This window comes from Contarinia nasturtii, unplaced genomic scaffold (genome assembly GCF_009176525.2).
Source record: "Contarinia nasturtii isolate CC-2019 unplaced genomic scaffold, AAFC_CNas_1.1 Cnas_scaffold_2612, whole genome shotgun sequence".
NCBI classification, from domain to species: domain Eukaryota; kingdom Metazoa; phylum Arthropoda; class Insecta; order Diptera; family Cecidomyiidae; genus Contarinia; species Contarinia nasturtii.
The window spans coordinates 1-14,039 of NW_022199932.1; the positions used below are offsets into that span (position 1 = coordinate 1).

Below are 14,039 nucleotides of genomic sequence, written 5' to 3' on the forward strand. Positions count from 1 at the left end.
TCTAGGGGGATTCCGCGCACTTAAATATGAATAAATATGAACAAATTCGGGGAATTTCAACAAATTCAAGAGATGTTAACACAACTTTACGTTTTTTGGGAGATATTTTGAGATTTTCTGAACTGCAATACCGACAATGTTGCACTTGACAAGAACAGGGAATGAAGAAGTGGTGAATTATTATGAGAGCTTCTATATATTAAAAAATATATTGATTTGTTCTGATTAACTATTTGTTCAATCTCTTTTATACTTTGTTCATTTAAATTACTTAATGACGCCCTATCGATTGCACAGACAGCTAAAATATCTTTAATAATTTTTGGAATTTTATATTCGTAGAAGTTTTGATACTCACGCCAGAACCGTTCCATTGCAAATGGCACATTTCAATTTTGCTTTGTAATGCAAAAACTTACACACATTTAACAAACAACTACCATGACAGCTTAGAAGCTGTCACAATAATTCACCTATTATAAATATTTTTATGTCGCTAATGCAGTTGCTGACAGTTTGCAGCGCCAAAAATTCACCACCATTCATTATTATCTCATATTCGCCCATATTCTAAAAATGTCAAAATATTCGACAAAATTTGAAGTATCCTACATGGTGGATATCGGTGAATACTTACGGATATTGTCAGATACGGTGAGATATTTGAATTTTTATGAGATTTTAAGAATGAAGTTAAATTTTGGTACATAAATACGCGCGGAATCCCCCTAGCTCACTATACACTCTGCAAGAGTTCAAATGTTGAATATATTACGTCAATCACAGTTACACACAATCTCTGCTCTTTTTCTCTGTTCAGTTATTATTTCTTTATTCAATTGAAATAAAACGATAACAAGTCGAAATTCGTCAAATCACTTAATTTCTACAACTTAACATTATCGAATTCAATTTTGGACAAGTGTAATTTTATCAAATTCGTCATATATATCGATTTTCAAATTTTCAATTACCACTAGAATAGGACATATCAAAATATTCCTATGAAATTGATGTTTTTTATACAAAGCTGGATAAAAAGCACTTTGTTCGAAATGAGCATCCACAACACATTTTTTACATTTCCGCAAACGACAGTAAACAGCACTTAACGGTTACATAATCGCACATGATTACCACCATATAACGTATGACATGGATCATAAATAATTGGACTAACTCCAAATCTTGTGCCAATTGTTTCATTTGAACCTGTTGAGTGTTCACAAAAAAAATCATGACAAATGAATCTTAACATCCCAAAATCAGTATAATATATGCTACCTTCTGTCATGTTGACATCAACTAGAATCGGTGCACTCACAGTGTTTGAAGGGAAAGGTACTACTAATACCATTAATAGAAAGATCACAGTACTTCTGATCAAGATCATTTTTCAGACAATTTGAATAAAACTTTTTTTTATAACTAATTGATCCGGGCGAACAAATAAAATTGTGACTGTGCGAGCATATAAACCGTAATTAATTGTATTTTGAGCGAAAGTGATGACGATTCCCAACAAGAGAATTGTTTACATAAAATACATTGCGATGAATGGCGTGCGATAAGTAGCATGCGGATGCCGCTTTCAATGAATTATCAGTATAATTTCAGACGGAGTTGTTTATAGGTCAGAGTCATTTGAATGATTGTTGGAATGTTCGTATTGTTGTGTCTTTTTTTGTCAACTGAAAAGAAACTGAAAAAAACTGAATAAATAAAAAACTTCCCAGAATTTTGCCGATGACTGTAAAAATGAAAGTGATTTTAAAAGTGAAATCAAAACAAGCAAACAGAATAAAATGGGCGACGAAACAGAAATGTTATAGAAAAAAAGAACTGTAAAATAATTCAAAAGGCAGGTTGTTTACAATTTGATATATAAGTGATCATAGCATAAATCTCATACATATTAAGTGACTTATTGAGTAGTACAATATTTTATTTGCGAAAATCCCCAAAATGTATAGTTTGTTGAACATGACTTTAGATATTAGTAAAATAGGAACTAACTTGGTGAAAGTGTTCATTACTATATTAATTAACGTAAACTGGTGTTGTTCACAATTAATTCGTCCTGAACTGCCGTGCGATTTCTCCGATTCAGTCAATATAACCGATGGACTGCTCCATCAAAATAAAAGTATTACATTCAATGGCATTGAGTTTCCACGTGATCACTATGCCAATATTAGTTATGTCTTGGAGAATGAAGTAGAACTTAAGGTGATTCCTTATTTTCGGGGTTGTCCTTGTATCGATAAATCGTGCATTCGACTCTGCTGTCCACTTGGAACATTTGTGGAAAAGGTGAATCCAAACGATGGATCAATGATTTGCAGTAAAAATGAAACGGTGAAAAACCTAACTGCCGAAGTATTCGATCAAAACAATCAAAGCACAATCCTCAATTTGGATCAACATTTCGGATATGTCGATAGAATATGTAAACTCCACCACTTTGTCGACAACTTCAAAATAACTCATGTAAATATTATCTTTTCGCACACACCTATCGTGTAAGGAGGAAATATTTTTTTGTATTATTTTTCTTCGAATATGATTCATGTGAAACTCTTTCAGACTGGAAATATTTTGTATGGAAACCAATTGTACAGTCATCATGAATACTGTCTCCATACGATATCCAAAAATGCAAATGAAGTGACATTAGTGGCAGGCATTTGTATGGGCAAACCCGATCCGCTGCATCCAAGATTCTCCATTCTACCTTACAGTGAGTGCGAACCCATTAATTCGTCATCGTTTTGATATGAAAAGTGAATGTTCTATTTATTTAGCCATGATGACATCGGTTGTATTCCTGATAATCACAATTTTCTTACACGTATACGTACTGGAGCTGCGCAATTTATTCAGTAAAAGTTTCATCTGTTATTTGATATCTCTGATAATGTTCTTCGTTGTTTTTGCTTTGGTTCAATGGAATGGTGCAAACTATGTGGAGCCGTACATTCGTAAAATATCCGCAACTATCATTTACTTTTCGTTTTTGTCAACTTTTTTGTGGTTAAACGTCATTAGTTTTGATATATGGATGAATTTTTGGTAATTTTTTTTAATTTCATTAATTCAATTTATTTATATATAAGATATTGAATCTCTTTCAGTCAATATCGCGGGAAGATTTTGGAGAAGAATCAACACCGCTTAAATATGTTGTATGCTTGGGGTTTGGCGCTATTTTTTACAATTATTTGTCACGTATGTGATGCCATTGAATCGATTCCATTTGAATTGAAGCCAGGAATGGGCTTTAATACGGGATTTTTGAAAGGTATGTCAAAACATACTTATTCAATATCAGTGACCGGTTCGCGCATATTTCCATGCTTGCCTAAATACGCTAGGTAGCATAGATATGCCAAGCATAGCCGCAAACGCAACCGACGCATCGCCGTTCACTCTATATGAACAATACACATGTTCGTTTATGCAGACGACCGTGCGCATACAATATAGCTCGAATCGAATGGTGACGGGTGCGTTGCGGCTTACGTCTCCGCTATGCTTAGCATAGCTATCAGGCATAGAAATATGCGCGAACCGGTCACTGTTCAATATTATTGATTTGAAATTAAAGCATTTTTTTCTCAATCAGAGGAGCCAATTTCGAAATTCATTTACTACTACTTTCCGCTGTGCATCATCATCACGGTGAATATTGTATTTTTTGGGTTGACGGCGATGGAAATTCGACAGTCCAATCAAATGATGGTGAACGTAAATAATGATAGCATTCACTTCAATAGAAAGAGAGACAGGTTAGCGGGAAATCAAGACCAAATATCTTTTTCATACCAGGGAAAGTAAAAAAAAGCCGAATTTTATTTGCTGATTCTTGAATATTTTATATTTCAATTTCAGTTTCATAATGTATTTGCGTTTGTTTATCGTAATGGGTGTGCTGTTAGGCATGGAAGCGGCTACTGTCATTGATCCGGATCATTTATTTTTCCTTGTAATGGATATTTGCAATACCCTTCAGGGAGTTATTATATTTGTATTGTTTGTGCTGAAAAAAAGTGTATTACGTTCGATTAAAACCAAATTGGCGGGGAATTTAAAAAATCAGAAAAATCATCAATCTAATCTTACAATGGAATCAAGATCAATGTGAATCGATACAGTTCTCGTACAATTATCATCAATCATAAAAATTCCAAAAATATTAGGGAGTTTTATTTTCGTCAGGTTACCTAAAACCGGACAGTCCATATATCTATTGAAAAATATTAAACAGTATTGGTTTAGATCACGACCACGTTAATGGTCCTCTTCGAAATACGAAAAGATCTCTTAATAAAGTCTGATGATTCATTTAAACTAGACATTCAACATTGCCTTAAATCGACATTTTAACGAATACACGAGTGTATGGAGAAGTCGCATGTTTTCTTTCACTATTTTGTGCCAGCATCATGCGAAATTCTACAAAAAACGTTGGGATGTTGATATATACAGTGAGTGTGCCTTTTTATTTTGTTTTTACAGTACTTTCGTACCTTTTCTCAGCTCTTTGATCCAAAACTTATTGGCTTGTCTTCATTCTGTTTATAGGTTTCACACTTAGCAGCCTATTAGAAACTGTTTCCAGTATATTTATCAAAATTGTTTAATTGAAAAAATAAACGAATTCTGTTCAATTTCAACGAATATTTATTGATGCGAAAAAAAGTAAATAGACTGCAATTGCCAATAAAACAAACAGACGTATGTAACTTGTGAGTACGTGTTTATCTTTAAACTAAATTGTCGATGATAGCGTTCTTGAACAATTCTCAAACGTAAGTAAATGTCTATGGCCCTCAAACCAAGTTGAAACTTATAAAAACTGGAATTTCATTTTGCACACGAATAAACATTTTATTTATGAAAATAATCAGTAATAATGAAGTTGAAAATCCGAATACCACAATAAACATTGTTAAGTGTCATCGATAAATAAAATAATCTGAATGATGAATAAATATGTCAATTCTTCGTTTTTTCTACGTATTCCTTGAGTTCTTCAATTGACAAGATAATCTTTTCGGTGCTATTTTCCCGTCGTTTAACCTCCGTCGGTAAACTTGAACGAATGGATTAAATTATCGTTTTTATAATTTTGTGCAACGCGAAATATATCAGTGAAACACGGTGTCATATAATGATGAACGTTAATGCGCCAATATATTTCGCCGCTAATTAATTTATCCAACCAAATTTGTGTTGCTTCGGCACGTTCGATAATTCTTTCTTTCAATTTTATATTGCGTATGCGTACAATCAACGCATTTCCTTCGTGATACATCTAATTGATCGTGAACATATTAACATTTGCGTCACTGAAAATTTATATCAGAACATTTCCAGATTTCACAAAAACAATCTTCAGGCTAAACATTTATATTTCTTTGACAAAAAAAAATAAGTTATAGAAATATTTATAACTTGATGAAAGAAAAAAAAAAATACTTTTTAGCTAGGGGGTTCCGACTTATACGAATGTTGCATTTGCGAGCGAATGTTTCATACATATTTTGCGAATGGAAGCAAGTGATCACGAATACAAACTAAACACAGGAATGTTTATGTACAAATCACGACAATATGTCGCATCTCGCAAACAGTATGTGGCATTTGCGATTCGAAAACATATAGTTAAGATTGACTAAAATCCCCAATCTCAATATAGTAGTCTGACTTTTAAATTTATGTCAAAACAACCAATTAGATTTGACCACATTTGCTACAGCAAGCTAATTGATCCGATAAGTTTAAAAAGTGATAAGACATTTTACTTCTGTGTGATCACTGATCACTGTGGTGTGTGCGGAAGAGTAAAAATTAGGAATGTTGTTGGTATAACTCCTTTCAAGACGAAATTTGTATTTACCCTGAACACTTATTTATACCAAAAACACTTGAAACGAAAGGAACTATTACAATTATAAATCTCATCACAAAATTAATCTATAAATAAAATTAAAATATTCAAATCAAATTGCATGAAATTAAAACGACTCTCACAATGAAATTGATAAAAAAATGATCATTTATTCCATTTCACTTTCAAATGTATGGCAAACGTTTGAACAATGAGAGGATGTGAAGACTTCAAGTCTCTTTGAGCCGACGGTGGCGCACCGAATTTCAAAGGGGACGTCAATGTAATTTTACAGCTCAAATCGAAACTAAACAGAGCGACAATTTTAAAATTTGCTGTCATTTCTTCCCATTGCGTTTGAATAACACATTAAAATGACGTAAATAATTTGGTGCCGGTTAAGATTAAAAAATGAAAAACAAGTTCAATGGCCACCATTCGCGCATACATTTTTCCTACTCCAAAAAAGATAAGACACGCGAAACATTCTAATCAATTTTATTTTTGCTTGAACCAAAAATTGACTTCATAGAGAAAAAAGATCTACCGAAATACAAAGAACAATCTTCTTTGAAATACCACATCCGCTGTAAATGACAGTGATGGTTTTTTCCTATCTGAATAGCGCTAGCTATTCGCAGCGTCTGAACAGCATTGCTACCCAGATGCTGAATCGAAGCGGTTGCCGCACGCGTTTTGTACCACACAACATATCGTCATATAGTCTAAGTAACCAGTGAGCTCACAGAGTATGATACACTAATACCATAGTCAGTATACAAACGCATGTCGAACAGAGAACGAACGCGAACGTATATGCTCTTTGTGGTACAAACGAAGTGTGTTGCGCGTGCGGCAACCGCTACGATTCAGCATCTGGGCAGCAATGCTGTACAGGCGCTGCGAATAGCTAGCGCTATTCAGATAGGAAAAAACCATCACTGGTAAATGATCAATTCCGATAATTTTGTAGATCAAAGCGTTGAATTGTGGCTCGAATTAACGAGTGACCGCATTAGTTTCAAATCAACTTTACAAGAGAAGTTTTTGGAAATCTTTTATTTACACATCTATTTACAAAAAATAACAAATGATTTTTTTTTATTTCAAAGATGATGGCTCCTTCATACATTTGCATGTTAAGATTCATAATAAATATGGTAGAAAAGTTAAAAATTTAGTGGTAAATCGGACCTTTATCTCTAAATGAAATTAAACAATTTTCAATTGCAAAACGGCTTTTTTTAAATTAAATGAAGCACTAATAGTAGTTATTTCACTCGGTATCTTATCATCTTTTTAGCATTCGTTCACATTAGCGATATGATCAATCAATAAGTACTTCGTTGCCTGAAAAGCGAATAATAAAATCGGTTTAAGCTTGATTATTCTAGTCTCTGCCTTTGAGATGCAAGTGACTTTACATCTACTATAAGCTTTCGAACATTCTCTTCTTCGAATTCATTTGGGCAATAATTTGGAGTTTCTCCTTTTTTCCTTTCTCTAGAATATTAAATGAAACAGTTTCGATTAAAAAATGTCTCTATTAAATATAATTTTAAAAAAATCATTACCAGTATCCATTTCACTTGGTATTTTATTATTTTCGTCTTTTGCATTTTGATCTGCTCCACTATCAATCAAGACCTCTCGTACTTCTTCATTTCCTGAAAAGTGAAAACAAATTCCAGGTACATTGGAAATTCTCAATGTTTATTTTGACATTTTTGGAATTACCATATAAGTAAGCAGTATGTAGAGGCGTGTACACGAACCTCTCTCCATCTCTACCTGTAGCATTGACATTAGCTCCTTCTGTAATAAGATATTCAGCTAATTCCTTTGTACCTGAAACATTGATCAAATGAATTTAATGCTTTGGCGCATTGATCACACGTAATATTAATTATTTAAAAAAAATGGAATAATTACCAAGAAAGGCTGCGTAATGTAAAGATGTAAAATTAAATTTGGTTTTTGCATTAACGTCCGCTCCATGTGCAATTAGACTTTTACAAGTGTTCAAATTGCCTGAAATGTTGATCAAACAGACAAAGTATTTGAAATTCATTTTTATTATTCAAAAATTAGAAATTATACCACCCATGGCAGCCACATGTAAAGGTGTGAACATTACTTCAGCATCGGCAGTTATATTTGCTCCGTTTGCAATTAAATAATCAACCGTGTCATTTGAACCTGAAAAATTAAGCGAATGGTCAGTTATTAGCTTAAATCCACATAAATAAATTCGAGTTTCTGAACATATTGGCAATTACCGTAGATAGCGGCATTATGGAGTGGTGTTAAATGTTCGTAGTCTATAGCATTCACGTTTATTCCATTTGCGATTAAGATTTTGCATATTTCCAAATTATCTGAAAGTTGATAAAGTACCATTGATTAGCTATATGCGCAAATAAGAAAATATTAATTCAAAAATTGTGTAAAATTACCGAATATTGTTGCTATATGAAGTAGAGTTATATTTTTCCTGTTTAAATAATTCACATCAGCTCCTTTTTCGATGAGAATTTTGAATATCTCCGTTTGACCTGCAAAATACATCAAATTCGAATGAACAAATACTTCTCTTTTCAATTTACATTTGAAAACTACCTTTAGCAACAGCCAATTGGAGTGGTGTTATTCCAGAATTTGTTTCATCAAATTCATTCACATTTGCACCATTATCGATTAGAAATGTGACTACATCTACTCTGCCTAGATTTAATGAACGGAAATAATTTAATTTTGATACACTGCATTATACTAGTATTGAATTTATACACTTCATTTTTTTGAAGATAAAACTCAAACAAAAATAAAATAAAAAACATTGAAACCCGTTGTGGTCATATGCAATATTGAACCATTAAAGGAATATTCATCGTCTTCAACTAACCTGATTTAATGGCCTTGTAAATATAATCACTGTCATCAGTACGGTTAATATTGTCTGAGAAGTTGATTGAAAACATTGACATAATTGATATTAGATTCGTTACTAGGGATATTAAATTTTCACTATTTGTTTGTCTTCACATAAAATTACCTTGTACACTCGCACCGACGAGAAAAACAATCACAAATAAAAATTTCATCATCTTATTTGGTTGAATTAAACACTCCCTCCCTCAAGGATTTATTAACAAGTTAATCCAATAAATTTAATAGCAACACTATTCTTATAATGAAAGCGGCAATCGAAATGTGAAATTACCGAAAGTATCTTCCAAATAGAATGATTACTTGTTGCGTTTAACCTCCATATTTATAGCAAAGACACAAGGTCAAATGATGGTGAATAAACATATAGTTGAGACTGATTAGAAACCTCAATCTCAATATAGTGGCCTGATTTTTAAATTTATGTCAAAACAACCAATTAGATTTGACCACATTTGCTACCAGCAAGCCAATTGCTTCGAAATGTTTAAACGGTGATAAGACATTTTATTTCTGTGTGTGTGTGTGTGGAAGAGTAAAAATTAAGAATGTTGTTAGTGTAACTCCTTTAAAGATGAAATTTGAATTTAGCTTGAATAATGATAAAAAAAAACACTTGAAACGAAAAGAACGATTGCAATTATAGATCTCATCACACACTTCATAAACGGTAGAACGAGAAAATAATCTAAATATCGTGAAAATCCGATTTTTTGGAGGAGGAAAAAAAATTCTAGGGGGTCAATCCGGATTTTTCAAAAAATTGAGAATAGCAACGTAGAGTTCTATTTAAAACTAATTTTGACCGATTATTTTCACCGTTCAATTATGTTGTTTTCAACTTTTTGGCACAAATATAGTCGCAAAATACAGTAGTCGTTTACTTTATTATTTATCACTTTATAAATATATTTCGTATAAAAAATAGCTTTGTGGGGAAATCATAGATTCTGACCAGGGGGTCCAGGGGGTCCAGGGTACAAAATACCCTCCCCTCGAGCGATTTTCGATTTTCCTAGTGGTTTTGAGCATCTTTTTGCCGATTACCTCTCCCTTAAATCGTCAACTCCAGAATCTATGCAGGGGAAATCCGGATGTGTTATCAATTCTTGGGGCTTAGTGTGAAAGTTTTTTGGGGGTGGTTCCGGACGTGTTCATCTTTAGGTGAAGGGTTGTAAATCCAGAAATCCCCCAGTGCGCACGTGTGGCACGAAAATAAAGTGACTCTCATAATGAAATTGATAATTCGAATGTGAAAACTTTCATTGATAAAAAATGATCATTTATTCCGTTTACCATTCAAATGTATAGCAAACGTTTGAATAACACATTAAAAAGATTTAAATAATTCGATGCCGGTTAAGATTAAAAATAGAAAAACAAGTTCAATGGTCATTCATTCGCGCACACATTTTTTCTACTCCAGAAAAGATAAGACGCACGTGAATCATCACGCAATAATGTCTTTGTTTATATTTTCCAAATATTTTGATTGGTATGTATATACAATTGTCCATATGTTTCTTATGAGTTACAGTCGGTAGACTTTTCAACATTTGATGTATTTATTAGGTGTAATTTAAGTGATTTGTTTGGTTTTTGTGGAAAATGAGGAAAAAACCATAATTTGACGGGTTTAAAAGACCAAAGACAGTATGACATCAATCTACTCAAACCACCCTGTAAAGTCAGATTTGGGTTTACTTTTCTATGAGAAGAGTTATCCTTCTCACAAATTTTTGCGTACAATGCACAATGTTCAACATTCCTACATACACATTTAGATTCTCTATACCCAAAACGCGTAGAAAAACGATTTTTGGCGATTTCAATTTTGGTGTGATTAGTAATGTGTCACACTGATTACAATAGTTTACTGCACACAGTTGGTGTGAGGAAAACTGAAATCACTTAAATTTATCAATAAATAACCAACACTTGGTGTTTATCAAAGCATTACATCATTCCAAAATACGGTAACTAATATGAATTTTTCAAAACGCACGAACTGTAACTAATTTGACTAGACACTTTGATGTGTGCAATTTAAAGATAAAATTCCATTTATACTATTCACTCACCATGTAGCCTTACCAGTATAAAAGCCAAGTACAAAAACAATTGATGTTGTAACTACCATCGAGTCAAGTTTTTTTTAAAAAAACTTTTAGTGATAAAATGAAGTTATTTCAAAGTTTCATTCTCGCATTTTGTTTATTTGGAATCGAAGTAAATTCAAAATTACCTGCCAAAGAGAATCCGTTAACTTTCGAAATATTACCAAAACAAATCGAATGTAAGCTTCATGGCACCGAATTGATTGAAAATTTGACATGCACATATAAGGCGATTGGTTGGAAAAAGGCCAAATACAATGTTGACTGCTATCTAAAGGATGGCATCGAAATAACAAATCTTATGGTAATATTCACATATTTTAGATGGTAAGAAGAAACAAATTTTATATTTTAGATCAAAGGGACAGCATATCGTCGAGGGACTAATAATGAGTTTCGTGTATTTGGACCTCGGGAATTTTCGGTGGAAGCATGTGAATATTTAAATGGATCTTGGTCTCATATATTAGTCGATTTGGTTGCCGGTTACATGAAAAAATTCATCAACAGCACCAACGTATTCAATCCATGCCCAGTTTCGGTATTCACTCATATTTTGAAAATTGTTCGGCACCATGGTGTTGGTGAGACTATAAATAATTCTTTTTTCGCGTTTCAGGGACATATTTACATACATGATATTACTCTTGATCAAAATGCATACTCTATGGTTAGTTTTTTGCCGGATGGATATTTTATGTACAGAGCACTGGTGTACACTCAATATAATGATAAAAAATATTTTCTAATTGAATCAAAAACATACGTGGAAATAAAACCAACTGGAATTAATTGAATATTTTGGCGATTTATTTTACCGAATATAAAAATAAGTTTATTCAATGAAATTACAGCAAAACGCCTATTGCATGCAATCAAGATACAATGTTTGCCTTTTGTTTGTTTTCCGGATTATGAGCAACGCGTGACATGTGCAAAATATAAATACTTTAGCGCATAAAGTAATAGTTACAAGTCATCATTTTCAATACATTCCAAATAGATTCTTAAATTAATTTCAATATTCACAAAAAGTTTCGGAAATTGACATGCTCATTCATTCGCATGAATCAATAAATCTACATTTTCAATTTGATTTCAGTTATTCTCTCTCATTTTCTTAATATTTGGCGAATTGTCGATTCAAAGAAGAATTGAAAATGTAATTTAAAAAATTTCTTCCAAAAGATCGAACCCCATCATTTAATGTAGGGACCCTACTATTCAAAATTCGTTCTAATTTTACATATAAAAAAGTCTGCGGAACATTTTTCAGTTCTAAGAGTTGACGGGCACGGGTGAATTTGGTTCTATCTGAATATAATGGTGAGCATAATTGGAAACATAATTTAACTTTCAATTCATAACTGGCATTGGCAGATCAGCTGACGCAAAATACTACCTACGTGGTACATTTCGGTGACATTTATCTAATTTCTCTGAATAAATCCAGTTTCATTTTATATCTCCGATGAGAAATTACTAAATTGGAAGTCTGAATTCAGAGACAGAAAATTGAACTGCACTTAATAAATTATGCAGAATCGAAATATACTAAATAGGTAATTTGCATGCAAAATACATCAGTCGATGCATCAACTGGGCTCAGTCAGCTCAATAGTCCTTGGTTTTATCTTAAAATAGTTCAAAATGACATTTTCTAATTAATTCATAATACATTCGGTTTATCTAGCTCTAAATCTATTCAGGAGTTGTTATAGGCACCACCAAGGTGCGAGCACTTTCATGTAAGTATTTTTTGTATTTGGGTGCGGTACTGGAGAAATGACATGAAATTAGTGCGGGTAATCAGTAGTTGCTGCACTTCTCCGGTGCCAATAACAGCTCAGCTCTATGCCGTTTGAATGCCATAATGCTTGCGTATTTGTTCGATGGCTTCGATGGATTTTTTGCGGTGAATTTCTGGCAACATAAATGCACTAACACCCTTGTATTCAGCAAGACATTGTTCATAAATATCGGCACTCTTCACATGTTTATATTTCATATCAAGTGCTTTTGCACGCATAAATCGGCTTAATTCGATGCGAGGAATATCATTTGTGGCACTTGGATGGTCTGAATGTTTGTTAACCATACGTAGCACTTTTGGTTCGTTGTAATTGTGCGAAATGATGGCCGTGCAATTTTTCCATTGACATTGAAAGAACAAAACATTAGTGCCGTCGGACCCCTTGACCATTCTACGATACACATTATCAGCTGAGTCTCAATGCTTTGGAGCCTAAAAAATGATAATTGTAGAAATTAAATGATGGAAAATTTTCAAAAGCAACAATTTCAAAAGTCCGTGGATGGAGTGCGGTCGTTATTTCTACTTCTTTCCTACTTATCAACACCAATTGGCTTCAAAGAGCCAGTTAGTAAAAATGAAAATTACCTGCAATAGCCTTGAAACCGATTGGTACGCCAAATTTTAGCTGTTTTTCCTCTATCCTAAAATTGAGAAACCATTTTAATCAATTAAACAATTTCAATTGACAGATTAAAATCACATCATTTACTTGTTCGGAGCGACGTTTTTGATGTGGTTAATTTTTGCTTTTTTCCCTTGATTACTTTGCTTGATTTTTGCGGTTTCTTTGTTGATTTGCTTCATTTGATCAATGTTTTGCTACAATTGTTCGCTATTTTGCTTGAATTTTTCGCTATTTTGCTTTCGCGCCGTTGATCGGTAGCCAGCAATGGATGACAGTGCCCTTTTTCGATGATCGTCCGGCAATATAATATTTGGAAATTCAGAGACACATTGATCGTAAATGTCAGTGTTCCTCCAATGACTGAATTTTGGATCATTTGATTTGGTTCGAATTACTTGGCTCAGCTCAATCACACGAATTTCATTTTCACTCAAAGACGGATGGTTCGAATGCTCACCGCGGAATTCTACGGTTCCTTCTTCAAAACTATATGTTGCACTGACACCACAACCTAGTCCAAGGCACCGCAAGTATATTTGACCACGTGATAATAGTCTACATCGCATTCGGTATATATTACCAGCTGAATCCGTGAATTTATTCGTCGAATCTAAAGAGAAAAGGTACAAATTCAAGCGA

At 33.2% G+C, this 14,039-nt stretch overlaps 2 protein-coding genes and 1 long non-coding RNA gene across 3 annotated transcripts; 1 reads left to right on the forward strand and 2 right to left on the reverse strand.

Moving 5' to 3' along the window:
• Nucleotides 1-1,983: 1,983 nt before the first annotated feature.
• Nucleotides 1,984-4,693, forward strand: LOC116348675 (G-protein coupled receptor Mth2-like). Its single transcript, XM_031779745.1, has 7 exons — nt 1,984-2,490; nt 2,587-2,740; nt 2,805-3,072; nt 3,135-3,301; nt 3,626-3,788; nt 3,892-4,487; nt 4,585-4,693. The coding sequence occupies exons 1-6, from the start codon at nt 1,984-1,986 to the stop codon at nt 4,142-4,144; spliced, it is 1,512 nt and encodes a 503-aa protein (XP_031635605.1). The 3' UTR covers nt 4,145-4,487; nt 4,585-4,693.
• Nucleotides 4,694-7,069: 2,376 nt separating this feature from the next.
• On the reverse strand, nt 7,070-9,155 carry LOC116348674 (putative ankyrin repeat protein RF_0381). The gene is made up of 11 exons (XM_031779744.1): nt 8,949-9,155; nt 8,799-8,852; nt 8,513-8,617; nt 8,350-8,448; nt 8,173-8,271; nt 7,994-8,092; nt 7,826-7,924; nt 7,631-7,741; nt 7,468-7,560; nt 7,318-7,396; nt 7,070-7,243 (listed from the first exon to the last, which is right to left on the reverse strand). Exons 1-10 carry the CDS (start codon nt 8,998-9,000, stop codon nt 7,323-7,325), a joined length of 885 nt encoding a protein of 294 aa, XP_031635604.1. The 5' UTR covers nt 9,001-9,155; the 3' UTR covers nt 7,070-7,243; nt 7,318-7,322.
• A 3,555-nt stretch (nt 9,156-12,710) lies between these two features.
• LOC116348673 lies at nt 12,711-14,006 on the reverse strand. The gene is made up of 3 exons (XR_004201850.1): nt 13,485-14,006; nt 13,361-13,416; nt 12,711-13,204 (listed from the first exon to the last, which is right to left on the reverse strand). It is a non-coding gene; the product is annotated as an uncharacterized LOC116348673 (long non-coding RNA).
• Between the last annotated feature and the right edge of the window lie 33 nt (nt 14,007-14,039).